Here is a 17,239-nt window from a genome sequence, read left to right as displayed (position 1 = left end):
ACCAGGAACAAATGTGCCTTTTATTTCATCTCCCAGCTAAAATCCTAGATACAGTTTATTGGCTTTAAACTTTTCTCATTTAGTAGAATAATCTAAGCTTAGTGTTTCTTCTTAATCACATCCACTTAAAATGGGACATATATGGCTCTATAAATTAAGCTAGCACAGAAGTATTCTTTGTTTAAAAGACTTGGAAATTGCTTGACAGTTAACTATTAAATGGTATCTGAAATACCTGGAATTTTCCCTGAAGGAGGTTATGCCTCTACTGAAAATGACAAAATCAAGTTTAAACCACAAGTGATGGAAATGTATTGCTTAATTATCTCAAAGTCAGGAGCTAAGTGTGTGTCTGAAAAACATCGAGCTAAAGTGTTTCTTCAAGGTGATACAGCAGCTTAGTGGCAGGGTCACCTTCTTTTGAATAAAACAGATTTTTTTATCCCACAAAACACATCAAGACTACAAGTATTTCCATTCACTTTTAAATAAACTAGAGACCTGTTGAATTTTTCTTATGGAGACAAATCAACAAGTATATATATGGATGTGGCACACCAAAGAGTCATTAGTCCAGTGGCTATATTTTGCACTTGTTTGTGATATTTTGACTGAAGGGTCTAGCTTGGACCTAAAAAGCCTTTTTTTAGAAATCATACATTCTCATACAAAGTGTTTTCTTAATTTAGTATTTTCTGAGGAAGAATTTTGACCAGCTCTCCACTAGACTCCTGGTTGAATGTCAAATCCAGCTGCTCACGTGTGTCCCCTTGAACAAACATGTACAAGTCTCCTCTTTAAGGAGCTGCAAGATAGCAGCATCCTTGTAATACTGAGGTACTTCTTCTCAAATTTGGGGTCCTGACATAAAAAACGCTGGAATGAAGGATATGGTGTTGCACATACCCAAGTGAAGGCAGGGAGCCAACAAAATGCTGTTGTAATTACAAGTGAACATTATTGTATCATAAAACTGTAAAGAAAAAGCTATAAATCAGAGCTGGCCTGGTGGTCCCTGGCAGCAAAGTGCAAAAGATTTGAGCTCATTCCCCTGAGCTAGCCAAGAGTGGGATCCTCATGGCAGCAGTGGCTCATTCCAAAGGGGAAGGGCATTCCTCGTGTCTCCTGAGTGATGGTCATGAAGCAGTGATTTTGGTGGGAGTCAGATCCAGCCTTCAGCCCTGAAGGAGTGATAGTCTGAGAAGTGCTAGCCATTGAGAAAAGTGAAGCAAGCTGTGAACCAGAGGAATTTTGTCTTTAAGAGAGTTTGTGTGTGTGTTTAGGAGCCTGCTGCTTTCAGCGTTAGGTTTGCACTACTGTTAAGATCCCAATATTGGATCACTTCTTGTACTGGAAGACATAAGATTATCCTTTAATTCAGGTAGTTCTGTACACTCATGACACCACATTATGCTAAAACCCTTGTACAGACATTAGAAAAATGCAAAGAAATTAAGAAATACTATCCAAAATGCTACTACTGAAGTTCCCATCACTAATGAACATGGTCCCAAACTTAAGCTTCAGTTAGAAATGGGCTTTTCTTCTATCCTGGAACAATCTTACTCTTTACAGATGTCTCACAAGGATGCAGCTCTTTAAAAATCATTGGTTTGTCTAGATAATTTACTAATTTCAAAAGTGACTAAGTATGTAGCAGGAAGGTAGGAAAGTATGAAAGCTGCTAGCACTAAACAGTTTTCTAGAGACATTCTTTAATACAAACTGCATGTGTGAATATTTCCTGTCCTTCTGAAAGATGTGGCTTGATCTGAGCCTACATTTACAGTTTGTGTTTGGAAAATAAGATGATGTACTGTTGTTAAAACAAAATAAAATAAAATAAAATAAAAAAATCCTAAGGGTGTTCAAGTGATTACAGCAAAACAAACCTCAAATTGACAGCTGCACAAACAGCACTTGCACAGCAGTGGTAGTCAGCTACTAAGAATGCCCAGTTTCCCATCAGACTGGTCAGAATTTGTAATTAATATCACATTTGGGGAGTCTTCTGTAATAAACCCACAATTTAATATAGTAACTTGATTATGGAGGAGATAAAGGAAAGCAGACAGAAATGCAATATTGTTTTGCAGAGTATGTTACCTCCCTGTTGATGGCAGTAAGAGAGCAAGACAGACAGTGTTTTCCAGTATCAGCCCCTACACTGGTTTAAGAGGTGCAACCCTGAAAGGTGAGGGGCTCTTTCCTAAACAGATGTGACCCCCTTCAACTCTGATAAACTTCCCGAAAAGATGAGGGAAATTTTGTACCGCACAGGATGTGCTCAGCATATTGAGGGATTGAGTTAGTAATGTCTCTGATAATTGTGGATACCTCATTGTAGGAGTCAGTTTTTATTTAAATTTTTTTAATAGGAGTATACACATCTGTCTTTATACCCAGCAGCTTTTCTGGCCCACAAGAAGTCCTCTGTGAATTTTCCCAACTGAGCTCAGTGGGATCTCTGTCAGCTGCAAGATTTATGTCATCTTTTTCAGTCCTGAGAACTGTTCCTTAAGCTTTTCACATCTGGATTTAATTGGAAAGACATTAAAAGACATTAAGTGTGCTGGAAAAGCATATTTTAGAGAAGATCTTTATAGACACTTCCATTAAGGGAGCTGATGGTTGTAGGTTAAAATGGGATGAGGACAAGCCATCAACAGTTAGCAAAGACAAAATTATATTACAAACTACTTGAGATGAGAAGTTTGTCCTGTACCTCTTGGGTCTGACTCTGCTTGCACTTAAATCAACTTTAATTAGAAAAAAAGATACCAGCTAGTGTAGTGAAAGAATACTCTAAGATCAGAATCAAAAACTTTTTCCTTTTGAAAACACTCAAATTTCTAATTACATGCCATATATGCTGAATATAATGCTTTTAGCTGTCAATCTAGATTTGGTACTTTGTTGGACATACATGCATACTTGTAAAATGAGACTTGGAGAATGAAGAGGGGGATTGGTCATTAGGGCTCTGAGGGTGGAAGCATCCTTCTCTGAATGCCAGTGTGCAGGCCAGGGGAGTAGAGTTTCACAGAAGCAGAGATAGGATACAATTTAGTACGTGGGCTTCATTACAGATGTTGTAATGCAAGAATCTACAGCCCTAAACTCCCCCATTGTTCCAGCTACAATTTGCTCCATGAAGTAACCAATGGCCAATGCTTTGCATTAAGTGTAATCTATTGCTTTTGTCTTCAAACCGAAGTTTCTAGTCATGTTTAGACTGACAAGCACTTTAAATTTAAGGTAATGGTCTCAGTATGAGAGAACAAACATTCTTTCATTCTAAAATTGCTAAAACCAAGGAATCTGATATTTAGGAAATTGCTGCCATGTCTAAAGCAAAGTGTATGGTCTTTAGACATAAAAATATGTCAAGTTTAAAGAAAAAAATAGGTCATTTTGTTAAACATTGTGAGGGGAAAGTACTCTTTAGAATATTTCCACAAAAAAAAAATTTGTGAGAGGCTCTCACCAGTCATCTTCTCCTAAAAGGGAGACTTTTTCTCCACTATGTCATAGAAGATGTTTTACATTGTTGATGACAGCTTGATGAGTGATAGTGATAGGAATGAGGCATTTGAATTAAATGGCTGCAGTGCAGACCTTTAAAATTTTCTATCATTAAATACCTTTATTTAGAATCTCCTTCTTTCTATCTTGGCCTATGACAAAATGCATGTAAACTAGTAAAACTGATGCTTACTTTTATTGCCTGAACTTGGGCCAGCCCTTTCTGTGCTCATGTTCTTTCTCTTTGGTTTCCTTCCTTCTTTTAAAACAGCCTTAATTAAACTACCTCTGTTCCTTAGTGACACTTTGTCTCATGAAGAAGAGGATATTTGCAAGGAGAGCCAAAAAGTACCTAAACACTAGTGAGTGTGTTTTACAAGTTCAGTTTACTAAGTGAAAGAGTAACCATGTTAATGCAAGTATTGAGTAATACTTGATAGCTTGAACCTTGTTGTATACTGATTTTGATGTGAATATTTGGGAATTCATAAAAATCTTTTAATATCTAGGTTTTTTGACCACTCTGTATGAGCAATTACCTAAGAAAACCACTTAAGTAACAGAATAGATGCTTATAGCTCATTAATTTTATTAAAAGAGTTCTAGCTATATCTACATTATTATGTAGGTCAGGGCCCGTTCCCTCATGGGGAATAACACAGTCATTTATGTATTGATACCTATGCAGTGAAGGCAGTGATGTCAAAACCAGGATGGAACTGTGAAGGTCAGATAAATGAAAAGAATTATCTAACACACCATATTTTAATAGTCACTGTAAACTCTTATGCAGTCAAAAATCTCAGTCCGCTTATTTAAAATCCAAAGGTTCAAAATCTCCTGTAATACATATAGGGTTAATGGCAGCAGACTTGCAAATCTGTTGCAGGGATGAGGAGAAATGCCTATAAATAAATAAATAAATAAACCAAATCATTCTGAGAACACAGCTGACAAGGATATTTTCCAGCCATCAGTGATGAGAGAGTGATTCATGGGCTTTTTTCAATGCTGGTGCAGGATTTTGCCTGAGGATATGCATTCTGCTGTTTTCAGTTTTACATTTGAAGCTGTCTTTCTTAAAATCTCCTATAATTTTTGTCTGCAGCTCCTCAGTCATGCTTGAGTGTTGTTTTAGTTGCATAATTTAAACCTCTATCTACCAGTACATAATTGGCAATCTAAATACTCACATTTGGAAGTCTCTAATTGCTGAAAGCCCCAATATTACTAACATGTCTACCTCCTTCTGAAAGTTAGTGTTTAAGTAGTTTTTGTCTAAGGATATAAAATTAGAAGCAAGTTTAATTTAAGATTAATTTCTGTCTAGTGAAATTCTGTTGTACATATGTAGTGTAAACACATGGAAATTTAATATTAAAATATTTTCTCTGGTGTTCATAAGTAGGCTGTGATGATGCAAGACTCTTTCTGTATTTGTTCTTGGAATTGCAGCAACTGAAGGAAAAATCTGAAGTCTTGAATTTAGAAACAAACTTACTTTAAAAGAACTTCCAGAACCCTAGACAAGATCTATAACAGATACACTGAAAAGATACTGAAAATATCTGATAGAAGATTTACTTAACTCTTAATTCTGTTTTATCTATTTAAGATTTATTTTAACTGCTGGTACTGGGGCCCAGCTTTCACACCTCACTTCACCGTTAGAGGATGTAGACACACCTCAGTACATTCTGGCACTGAACTTAAAAGTTCTTTTGAGATGTTCATGAAGAAGAAGCATCAGCTTACTGGTTTCTTGCATAAATTGACATGAAGGCAGAAGTCTTGGTAGAATTTGAGTATGTTGACCCTTTCAACTGGGAATATGTGTGTGGGAGGAGTCTGAGAAGACTGCTTTAAAGAGCAGTTAAGAGGTAGGTTAAAGAGCAGTCCTGTGCAGTCTGAGTACAGTCTGAGTCCCATACAGACCCTTTAGCAATCCTTTCTTCTCTTATTCCTACCTGCAAGTAAGAACACTCAACTTGGCAGTGTTCAGTTAGGTCTTATTTGGATTAATTGGCAACTAGACTGACCTCTCCATGCTGAATTAATCTCTTATATTTTGTTAACTTAGGTGTGTTTGACTTTAAGTATCATTCATTAAATCGTCTTCATGTAAAGGCATACCTTTTACTAACTTTTAAATAGTGCTTTTCAGCATGCTTTTCTCTCTTTGTGACTCTCTTTCTCTCTTTGTGGCTTTGTATCACCATTAAAACAATAGAACTGTCTCACCCCAGATGATTTCGCAGCTCTTTCTTGGGCTTTAAGAGAATGTTTCACCATTCCTTACTCCTGGAATTACTGCATGGTCCAAAGAATGACAGTCAGATTTCTAGTGTGCTGGTTCACGTGGAAAATAAGCCATGCCCAACTGACTCTCTCTATTGTTAAGCAATCTCTTTAATAGATGAAGTAAGTGAATTTAGGTTGAAGATCAAAACCTATGGAAATAAAGTCCCATGTTGAATAGTGTCTTTCACTCCATGCACTTCTCAGCAGATTAAGAGGAATGGAGGAGTGAGTACATGTTTCCAGCAAAACTAGGTGGAAGAAGGTGACATGCATGCTGTTGTTGATAGAAGCTCTGTTTAATATATTGGAAAAATTGTTCAAGAACAGTTAATCCTTACTTTAGGATTACCCCCAGAAAGCTGGCAAGGTCAGGCTGTACATGGATTGTGTGTCATTTAAATTCTGGCTGCATGAGTTGCCTGGAGGCAGCATTAACTACTACGTGGGACTTGTTCTAAGCTACATCTGTGAATCATCATTCTTTGTTTGAAAATAGTGGACTCCTCCTATCCCACAAGCTCCTTCTCTTGACAGGTGCAATCAGTAGCCTTAAGTGTAGTGCCTATCAGGTGACTATGCCTTTGTGCAGAGATTAATCAGTTTGGAAAATGCTATTTCCATGTAAACTACATGAGTTAATCAGATTACAGCCCTGTGTTTTTCATGCATATCATAAACAATATGAGGAAAGAGCTTAAAGTCATTTAATTAAGGTTTACACTGTGTGCTGTGAAAAGCCTTTCTGAACTTAATATTCAAACAGATTTTAACATTGGTTTACATGAAATCTAATCAACTGGAGAGAACAGCACATTGAAAGGAAAGTGATGAAAACTCCTTGCCAGAGTTATTGCTTGCAATACAGTAAAATCATTTACAACAGAAGCTGTGGCAAAAAGAGATTTGTTTGCAATACTTAGTTCTTGTTTAGCCTGTATGTAGTCAACCTGTAGACAAATCCAAGAGAATTAAATAGGTAAGGAGCCAAATTTTAGCTCCTTTTTTTGCATGTATGTAAGTCTACACAGACAAACATATCTTTGTGCATTTTTGTATGCATGAAATATTGAGTGTAGGGAAGTTAAAGCCAGGTGGAAGCTTAGTCAAAAATTTCTTCATCTAGAGAAATCAAAGGCAATCACCAAAAACAGTAATTTGAATACATACAGATTTTAAATAGTTGCTCAGTTTTGGGGCACTGAGCTTTCAGCCTCTCTAGCTGTAATATTGTTGGGGTTTTTTTTCAATAGCCTTTAAATGTGAAATTAAAATCCATATATTAAAAATTCATGAAGTGCATCTCATTACTGATGCAGACAGCTTTGCTGCAATGTTATTGCACAGCTGACATTGCCTTTTGAGGCCTCAGTAGTCAGGGAGAGGGAAAGAAACTCACTGATTAAGGGGACATTTTTTCTTTTGATTTAGAAAACAAATAAACATCAATTTGTTTGTAAATACTACCAGTTTTGCTCATGCTCTGCTGTTCTCTAGGTTTTTGGCTTGAAACTAAAATCCAGGACTTGAGTCTATGATGGTAACCTGGTATGCAAACATGTTCTCAAGCCTAAACTTGAGCAACAGAGACTTGTTGATGCTTATGGCATGTGACTACAAGTAACATGACCACAATGAATCATTTGACTCAGCAAACTCAGTCCTGAACTAAGACCCAGCTACTACAGACAGTAAAATCTTGTCCTTCATGACCTTCTCTAGACCCTGACAAGTCAGTCTTGCAGTTTCTGCCCATAATTTTATGTCTTCAGAAAACACTGATTAAGGCCAAGCTGAATATGGTTTTTATGTATTTAGAAAACTGATGTTAGGAGGCATATCACCAGTGAACTAGCAGTATGGAGCAGTGTGTTTATTAGGATTGTCTCAGACCTCCTTGGTAAAGTCAACTGGAAGGGCCACAGAGAATAACAAACCTTTACAATTTTCAGTTTCATGGAATAAGCTGAAATGTAATATAGGTTTAAGAGCAAAAACACAAACCACATACTGTGTTAAAACAAACGTGAAAATTTTATTGTGAGGATGTGATCTTAAATGCATATGGGCTAGTGGAGTGCCTGTCTGCTGTTCTTGCTAGAGAATGATCTAATGTTACTAGATTGTCATTATAAGACACTTAATCCCCAGAGTGAGAAACAGGAAGAATATTTACAAGTTTCAGTGCTATTTACTAATTGCCAGTTGACTTGAGGAAAGCTAAAAAATGACTGGAAACATCCATCCCCATCCTGATACACACACATACTAATAATGGAATGGCAGCCAAGACAAACAGCTAGCAGTGCGGTGCATCCTGTTGGCATTGTATTTTTGGCACTGTTGTAGCTACACAGAAAACAAGTGATACAAGAAATGTGTAAGGACATCTGTTCTGTAACCTATGGGGCTTCACTCACAAAACAGTTGTAAAATCTTCTGGGGGAGAGAAAAATTTCTCTGTATCTGTGCAGATGCACTATTGTAAGAAAAATATCGATGGAAGGAAGTGTTGAGCCTTTAAAAGAGGAAATTGTTCACCAGATTCACTGTCAAATGTTCATTCTTTTCTTTCCTATTCATTTAACCTAAGTTATCTGCCATTCATAAGTTATATTTAAGCCAAGTGGTGTAAATCTATTGGGACTAATAGAATTGAATCATGGATTAAATTAGCCTGGTGTCTGCCTGTAACTCTTCTTCACTGCAGATTACTTGAGCTGTGTGTTGCTCTGCTGACTATTCAGGTCACAGCCTCCAAGCTACCAGCTTCCTTCCTGAATCCAGGATCTTCATGTCTGTCTAGGGGCACAATGGGGAGAGAAGAAACATTAAAGACATCTATTAAGATCCAAAGTATTGTTTACTCACCTGCTTCTCTTAGCTTGCTGGTCCTTCTAAATACAAACAGGCTATGGGAAAAAGAAAAGGGAGAGTTTTTAGTACACTGCAAGGCTCTCTCTACTCCCCTTCAGCCACATCCCATGAATGGACCTTTTAAAAAGGAAATAAACTTTCCCAAAACTCAAATGTTGGGATATAATAATTAGCCTTCCCCTAGAGGTAACTTATGGAGAGGAAGACATGGTTCCATGAAAAAAAAATTCAGACCTCATATTAACCTGGAACAAATTAGGAAACTGGAAGTTAAAGAGGTGAGGTGTAGGAGGTTGGGAGAACCTGGTGAAGAAAAGCTTAGCCCTGGGAGCTGCTGGATCCTGGGTGGGAGAGCATTTAGGAGCTGGAAAAATGCAGACTTCAACAGCGCTCACAAAAACACCCTGACACCTATAGCTGGAAGATCAAGGATACAGGCACAGGACTGCTTCCCTGCTCATTGCTCCCTCTGATATTTGGTTTCACAAATGCAATAGGTCTGAGATTTTATCTTTTATGTCATATTTCAGTTTGGGAAAGGCATGGCTTGAAAAAGGGTGAGATGGTGAAATGAGACTGCACCATATTTGAAGCATTAGGATTTGGAAGTTGTGTTGGTATTAAACATACTTATCATTGAACACCTTGAATGATATTTTCATTTTACATGTTTTCTCTAATTGTTCCATATTTACTTTATTGACACCCATATGGTCCCATGCTCCCATTTACACCCAATGATCCATACTTACAGGCAAAGTGTTCATTATTTTATATTGTAGTACTTCTTCCCTTGTTGTTAGAAGAGGAGGAGGGCTCTCTTCATTGGATTCTATTAAGCTAGTGGCTTATAGACATCCAGGAAGTTTCAAATCAGTTTTCCTGGAAAACAACCCTGAAAGCTGCTCTGTAATTCTGTAATTTATGTGGAATGCCTTGCAAATAGTCAGTTCTGTAAGTAAAACAGTAGTAAGTAACAGAGCTACTCAGCAATTCTAGAATTCGGATGTTTTTGTTGGTCTAATTAATCTCTTGATGATTTCGGGATTTCAGTTACCCCTAATTGAGACCAGACTGTTCTGCAGATCATATGATCAATCTGTGATTTAATCTTGAATGAAACTTTACTTGGCTCTACTTATAAACTGTGATCAGGGCCTTTTCGTCCAAGTCACTGTACAAACAAATAACCTGAACACAAAGTTCTTCCACAATAAGTTTGCAATTCACACATCAGACCAGGAAGCTAAGAGTGAGTATGAAGAAGTAAACAAGGTGAGTTGAGAAACATATGAGGTAGCAGTTTGACTGTGTGGCAGGAGTGGATGTCTTAGCTTCCTTCTCTCCTTGCAGTGCTACCTGGAAATGGGCTTTGGTTTACCATACATAAGAAGGAAGGAGATTCTGATAGTTTTGCTAATGTGCATCAGGAAAAATATGGATGTGAGAAGACAGGAGATTCTTGGGTGCCAGTCCCTATCCATTGGATTCTTTCTCACAGTGGTTAACCCATGACAAATTAAAGTACAAGGAAGCAGAGGAGCCCAAATCACTCCCCTTCCTCAAATGATGAGTTGTGCTTGCACTGTGATGAAAAGGAACTCAGGGAGAGGAGGAGAAGAGAGAAATTGGGATGAAGAAATAGGATGGGTTACTGGAACAGAACACCTAAGAGGAGAGTAGTTGAAAACCCTCATTGCCACTGGGGGAATTATTTGTGATGAGTAGTGATTTTGCTGTGCAGTCAACATCAAGGATGGAAAGATAGATGGTGGTTACATCTTAGAGGAATAGAGAATGTACATGTGAAACTTGTGAAGGGACACTGTGAGGCACCAAAGAAAGAACTGTTATGAAGAATGGAAATATATAAAAACATCAAGAAAACCAGAAGAAATGAGGAAAGAGAAAATTCTATCTGGGGAACTCAGCGGGTGATAAAAGTGAAAGATCCAGTAATGGAATCTCATACACGGAGCTCAGAACACATGGTAAAGGTGGAGTGGATTGTAGGTAACAGTGATAACCTGAGGTTTACCAAGAGACTTTATAAAATGTTTAGCGCTTTTTTTTGGGGGGCAGGGAGGGGGCAGCAGGGGTGTCAGGGCACAAACTATAACATTTTACAGACTACTTTCATGCATTATGGATGGGAGTACCTTGTACAGCCTTCTGAGGCTTCAGCAGCTAGTCATTACTATAGACAAATGTGGGACACATGGTCTTTTACTTTGGGGCAGCCCGGCAATTTTTGTGCTGTTATTCATCTCACCAAAATACACATTGTCTAATAATATTTAAGTTGTATAAACATACCTTTCAAGTGAGGGAGCTGTTGAAAGAATCCAGGCAAGGAATTAGTACAAAGGCAAATTTAGTACTTCGTTACAATGGCAGCTCCTGTTCCAGGCAGGGTCCCTGCTCTCGGAGGGAAAGGAAGATAGAGACATGGATTCCTTCTGTCCCAACAAATAAGAAGAGAGCAGCAATTGTTACTTCACCGTGAACAGCACTTGAGGACCTCCAGTCACTTCCACTGCTTGAGGTGTTATTTTAGGGCACCGTGTCTGTGAAAAGTCTTTCTTTTCCCCTATGATTAGCTCTGAATGCATCTTAGGAGGAAGTGATTAAAAAGAAAAATTCATTTTGTGGTTTTGCTTCACATTTCACCTTCTCAGTAGAACTGACCTCAGTTGTTTTATTGTGCTGACTGTATCAAAGTCAGCCACGTGACGTCAGAGAGTTTCATTATAAACCTTTTCTGAATCAATTACAAAAAAAGAATTTTTGTTCAACCAAAGCAAATAGAGGGAAGAGATGAGGGGGGTCTTGTAGTAGATGAGGCAGAAGTTGGTCAATGAAGAATGCACAGGAAAATTTTAGATAAAAACTGACCGTTCTTCTATTTCTGATTCTTCCTAATCATGCCATATTGGCTCTCTCTGATTAGCACATTTCACTACCTGTGTATAAGACATCAGGCTGTAACATTGTTCCAGATCCGACTTTGGAGTGCTGGTAGTGTCCTGCTGACCCTCTTCCCACTTCTCACACCTTCTGCAACCATCTGCAACTCAAAAGTTTGTCCATAGGATCTCTGGGAAGCGTGAGCTCTAGGAAAGCTCATGGGGAAGCTGGAGAGCCTTTACATCCAAAAGGCCAAGAACCCTAAAAATATATCTTCATATAAGAGATGAAGCTTGCATCTATACAATGGGAGCCACTCATATACCCAGGAAGAAGGAGATATCCTCAATCCATGCACAAGCACAGCTGTTTATCATGGAGCTGTTGTGCACCCACTCTAGTAGCTCTGTAGCCTAAACAGCTTCAATATACAGGAAATTAATTGAATCTAGAATATCAAAACACACACCTTCCTTCATTTGGTGCTCGCAGAATTGTGCCAGTGGTTTTTTTGACAACTGATTTTTTCTTTAGGCAGCGTTAAGTGCCTTGAAACAGTTTTCAGAACAAGGACTGGATCCAGTGGAAGGAGCTATGAAAGTTGAGAACGGATCGCATGAAAAGTAAGTACCATTTAAATCCTCTGCATTTTAATGCCTGTGTGGCACAGTAGATAAGAAATGTTAATTAAGAGCTTAGTTGCCCTTTTAAACCTATGCAAAACTATTTCCTCTGGAATTTACATACAGTTTGTGACAATTTGAGAGGATAAACACGATTTCAAGTTTAGTGTTACTGATAATGTTTACTAATGAGCTATGAGACAGTCAGTCCTGTGGAAATGCTAGAGAAAAGGATTTTCTCTCCATTGTATGGACTCTGTGTAATTAGCATAACGTGATTTTTGTCAAATGTGTTGTAGCACATGATATTGCCTGTAAATATGCATAGCTATCTGCCAATAAGTCATTATGACTGCAAGCTGAATTTTACCTCAGAGAATTTAAAAGTTGAAAGTTCTTTCAGGTCTTAAAAAACTCTGATATGGAATATTAGCTTTAAGTAGTAGACAATAGAACAGGGTTTCACACTGGATTTTCAATTATTTAAGAAATTGGGACTGTCCATCCAGTAAAGATATTTTTCCCAGCTGCTAGTCTGTTTATGTCAGAGAGTAGTCCTGTGTTACTAAATAAATTAGGAAGTAATAGAATAAAAGAAGTGAGACTAAAAGTGGCATTTGGAATTTTCAGTAGATATACTGTGGCTATTTATAAATTAATTTAATCAGAAACATTTTTCCATATGATCTCATCAGCATAGTATTTGAACATAAATATTGTTGTTTCACTTTAAAATGTTACCTTCCACAGTGACCTTTGAATCTCATGTGCCATCTGGTAATAAACATGTCTTAAAGATGTGCAACCCTGGACCTTACCACTCTTGTTAATGTATTAATCTTTCAGACAAGTCAAGCATCTGGGAGAGAAAGCAGACAATAAACAGACTAACTCAGGCACCATTGCTCAGGACTGCAAGGATTCAAAGGCTGTCGTCTAGGAGCTTCCCAGCACCCACGGCTGCCACTGCATCCTTATAAACCTGTCAACACGCAATAGGGTGTATGTGTACAAGGAAATGAATGACTAATACCATTATTTGAGTCTTATGTGAAGACAACACTATTCTAACACAAGAGATAGTATACATGGTACTGTTTATTCAACTGTGGAAAAAAATAAAATTGAACATTTCCCTTAGAACTCAAGATCAGAGCATAACTCAATTGCCCAGAGGCAGAAGAAGTCTGATCGTGTTACTGGAGGTTAAAATAACAGTGAATTAACAAAAAGCGTTAGGAAAAAAAGAAAGGAAACTTTTCAATTGATTAATATTGAGGAAAACAAGTCAGCATTGGTTCAGTTATACAATTTTTTGTAGTGTAGTTTTAAGTTCAGCTTACTGTTTTTTAAATAATGCTTGAATATTTTAAAATTAACCAATGACAGTGCTGTGAGAATTGTAGTTGTTGTCTTCATATATAGTCATACAGCTTATCTTTTTATGCAGACATTATGCATTCTTCATTCTATATGAATATGTATGACTTTAAGATGCACTACTCAGAGTTGTATGCAAACAGAAGTTTAAATCTTGACAAGTATTTGCTTAACATGAACAGATGTTAGTTATGATCATTTTCGATATACTCCAGGAAAAAGGCAAATATGGTATTTGATTTTCCTTGCCATAATCAATTAAAGAGGCGTCTTGCCTCCAAGCAACATTCTCCCCTTCAATTCTGCTCTCTGTTGTGTGAAGCACATCTACACCCCATTCTGTGTGTTGTATCAACCCACTGTTTGCATCAACTGAGTGTTTTTAATCTCTGCATTCGGACCAAGAGCAAAAGGGAGGACTGCAACGTTATCAAGCCAAGGGTGGAAACTGTTGATGTAAAGATCGTTCTTTTGTGAAAGGAGTGGCAGCAGAGATAAGACCTGTGGCTGCTCTGTACCAGCATATTTCTTTTAAGTGTGTGGCCAAATGCAGTAAAACCACATCAGTTCATGTGTACAATAGCAGTGTCTTCTCTTTCTTTATCACTCACAGTTAGACAACTAAGAGAAAAAGGAAAAAAAAAAAAAAAGGAAAAGAAAACAATTAAAAACAAACACATGACTGGCTACCACGCTAGAGCCAGGTTTCAACCAAGCTGTCCCCATGCCATCACTTTCTACAGACTTACTGTGTTAGAGCAGACATGCTGGTATTTAGGTCATTTATCTACCCAAAATACAGATTATTTTATTTAATGCAACAGATAAACCTTAACTGCATAACAGCCATGACAACATTGCACAAGATTGTAGAAGCACGAAAACCAGAGATCACAACTCAGTGACTCATGCAAAAAAGCAGAGGAACAGCAATGTGAGGCAATGGTACAAGGTACAGTGGCACTGATTCACCCCTGGGATGGGCTTTCAGGGGAACACGCATCCTGCTCTCACAGAAGCAGCGCTTGGAGTCCTTTTTTTTTCTGCTTCACGTTTCTCATGGGTATGATTCACTCTCAACCCCAGCAGATAAGGAGCCTTTGTTCTACAGGTTTGAAGTTTTCTAGGGTCTGACTCCATAAAAGAGGCAGGAACAAGCTGAACCTTTCAGTTCCCACAGATTTCCAGGGGCGTTTGGCACCTGGCAGACTCAAGTTATTCAGGCAGCAGCACACAAAAATAATTAGCTATTACACACCACCTTTCTCAGGGATATGTTATCTGCCTAATCGGCAGCTGGAGCAGAAATTCTGCTCCTTCAGCTCATCAGAAAGCTCAGAGACCTCAGAAAGAGCCTCAGTCTGCACTTTCACTGTACCTGCCAGTATGCAGGATACAAATGGCATTGCTGTCCCCTCTCATGGAGAACAAGAAGAAAAGGAAGAGACTAATCCATTCCTCTGTCCGAAGGGCGAGATGCTGTGATTACTCAGGAGAATGTGGCAAGGAGACTGGCATTGACAGAACCTCTGTGATGTCCCAGTAAATTTTAGACTCCCTGTCCCAGTAAATTTTAGATTAGTTGTTTTGTGGCAGTTGAGTTTTGCATTGAGCACCAGGCTTGCTCCAGTGCAATATGTGCAGCAAAGTAATGCTCACCTCACTCTCAATGTTCAAATTGCAATCAAATGTGTGCAATCAGCTCTCTAGGCCCAAGAGAGCTTATTCAGCCTCTCCAGTCATGGCAACACTAGAGAAAGAGTATCTCTGTGAAACTCTCATTTCAGATTCTCTTGCTTATCAGAACTATGCTTGATTCTGATCCTGACATAAAACAAGGCAAGTAACTGAGTTGGAGGGCTCATTCCTTTTTCTCAAAACTGTAGAAACATGAAGCACACTGGGGGAGGAGAGTCATATAATAGAAGTTCTAACTATTGTCCAAAAGCAGGGTTAACTAATGACTGTTGTTATCACAAGTTAGAAAGTCTGTAGCTTTATGTCAAGTGCACACAGATGGCAGTTTCAAAGCACCTCCCAAGCCACAGGTTAAAAGCTTCAGCATAGAGGCCCCAATGAAGGCTGACAGAGCTTTCCCTGGAAAAATCTGAAGAGTTCCTGCTCCCTACAGATACCAACAGCATCACAAAGACCTCTGCATGGAGCTCATCAAGATACTGAACCTGAACACCACCAGTGTCATTTTGGTGTCACTAAGGCATTCCAAGGTTTCTGTGTCACTGAAGAGATTTCAGTCTGTTCCACCTGCAGCATTTATTTTCTCAAAGAATATCCTGCAGTATTCACAGACATATACAGAAATGCACTTTAGTTTGGCATTATCACTAGCAACCTCCCAAGAGCTTGAGCAAAATTCTTGCATCAGTGATGTAGCAGCAGCCACTGGACTCATCTCCAATCTTCAATCTTGTTGGGTCACAGCTGTTCCTCTTAGTTCCTGAGCTATCAGTATCTGAAAGCTGCTGGGGAGGAATTAAGTCTGATAATCTAAAAACTACTGTATTTTTCTTGAGTAACCTCTTTTTGTTTTGTTTTGTTTCTAAAATAAGTACACATGGAACTGAACAGGCTTTATATTTAGTTTTGTTTAAAAAGTAAATAATGATGGACACTGAAAGACTATAAATATGTTTGAATGCTACTATTAGTTCTAAAAGGGTTGTTTGTTTTTCTGACAGCAGTTAGTATTTTTAATTTATTGATATTTTTTAGATTATACATTCTTTAAGGTATAGATTTTGTCCAACTTCTGTTTGCAAAACACCGAGTACAGTTTAGTTCCCCATTGCTCACACATACAACACACCTCATCCTCTGTCTCAGAGCACTTTCAAAGATGAGCAAATGCCATGTCTTAGAGAAGTGGATCTAAGGTGCAAGTTGGTCTTTAGGAATAAGGCAGGAATAAAGAATAAAGCCCAGAATAGCCAGTTTGCCTATGTAGGAGACTACAGTGTTCTCAACACTTTAAGGACTCAGAACAAAAATTGTCATCAGTTTTGAACCTATGGAACTTATTAATCAGGAGGAATTATGCTAGAGAGAAAACAGGTCACTTAGGTATCCTCTCAAAAATCTTGTCAACACCTTCCAGGGGTCAGCAAACTAAGAACCTGCCCAGGGAAAGGCTCATCACTGTGAGAATGGGGTATCTGACATGGCTCAAAGGATGGGAATACACATGGTTAATCTTATATCTGAGTTATCATCTTCAGTGGAACACTGTCCTGTCAACAGCTCAGCACACTTTGGCAGCTCCTGTTCTTGCATTGTCACATGTAGTGCTGGTCTCCAAAGGGACACATGTGCTGCTTCTGACAAATACAAAACACAGCAGCACTGGGGCTGCAGAGCTGCAGAACAGGGTGCAGATTTCTGTGCCCAGCCATCCCAGCACTCCTCTTCCATTCACAGTGGAGCTGAATTTACCCTTCAGCTAGAGTCCTCATTGAATTCAAGAGATAATTAAGCTGGCATTTAATTTCCTCTGATGAAAGTCATGGTCATAGGATTTAAAATATTTAGTACTTATCAGCAGTATTTCTAAAGGGTCTTTGGATAAGAGTAGAGAGGAACCTTAGGAGTAGGGGAGTAACTGGGATGAATGA

General features: G+C 38.4%; 1 protein-coding gene across 2 annotated transcripts in view; it reads left to right on the top strand.

Annotated features, from left to right (window-relative positions):
- Positions 1–14,190, top strand: part of STAU2 (staufen double-stranded RNA binding protein 2) — a 170,380-nt gene extending 156,190 nt beyond the window's left edge. For both annotated transcript variants that reach the window (XM_066332364.1, XM_066332355.1), the window contains 2 exons: positions 12,142–12,230; positions 13,077–14,190. In XM_066332364.1, the coding sequence (XP_066188461.1) occupies positions 12,142–12,230; positions 13,077–13,170 (183 nt within the window). In that variant the 3' untranslated portion in view covers positions 13,171–14,190. The remainder of the gene's footprint in view (positions 1–12,141; positions 12,231–13,076) is intronic.
- Positions 14,191–17,239: the final 3,049 nt, after the last annotated feature.

The sequence above is a fragment of the Sylvia atricapilla genome, chromosome 1 (genome assembly GCF_009819655.1).
Source record: "Sylvia atricapilla isolate bSylAtr1 chromosome 1, bSylAtr1.pri, whole genome shotgun sequence".
NCBI classification, from domain to species: Eukaryota; Metazoa; Chordata; class Aves; order Passeriformes; family Sylviidae; genus Sylvia; species Sylvia atricapilla.
The sequence above is the reverse complement of the archived record's forward strand: the minus strand, read 5'-3'. Positions and strand labels throughout refer to the sequence as shown.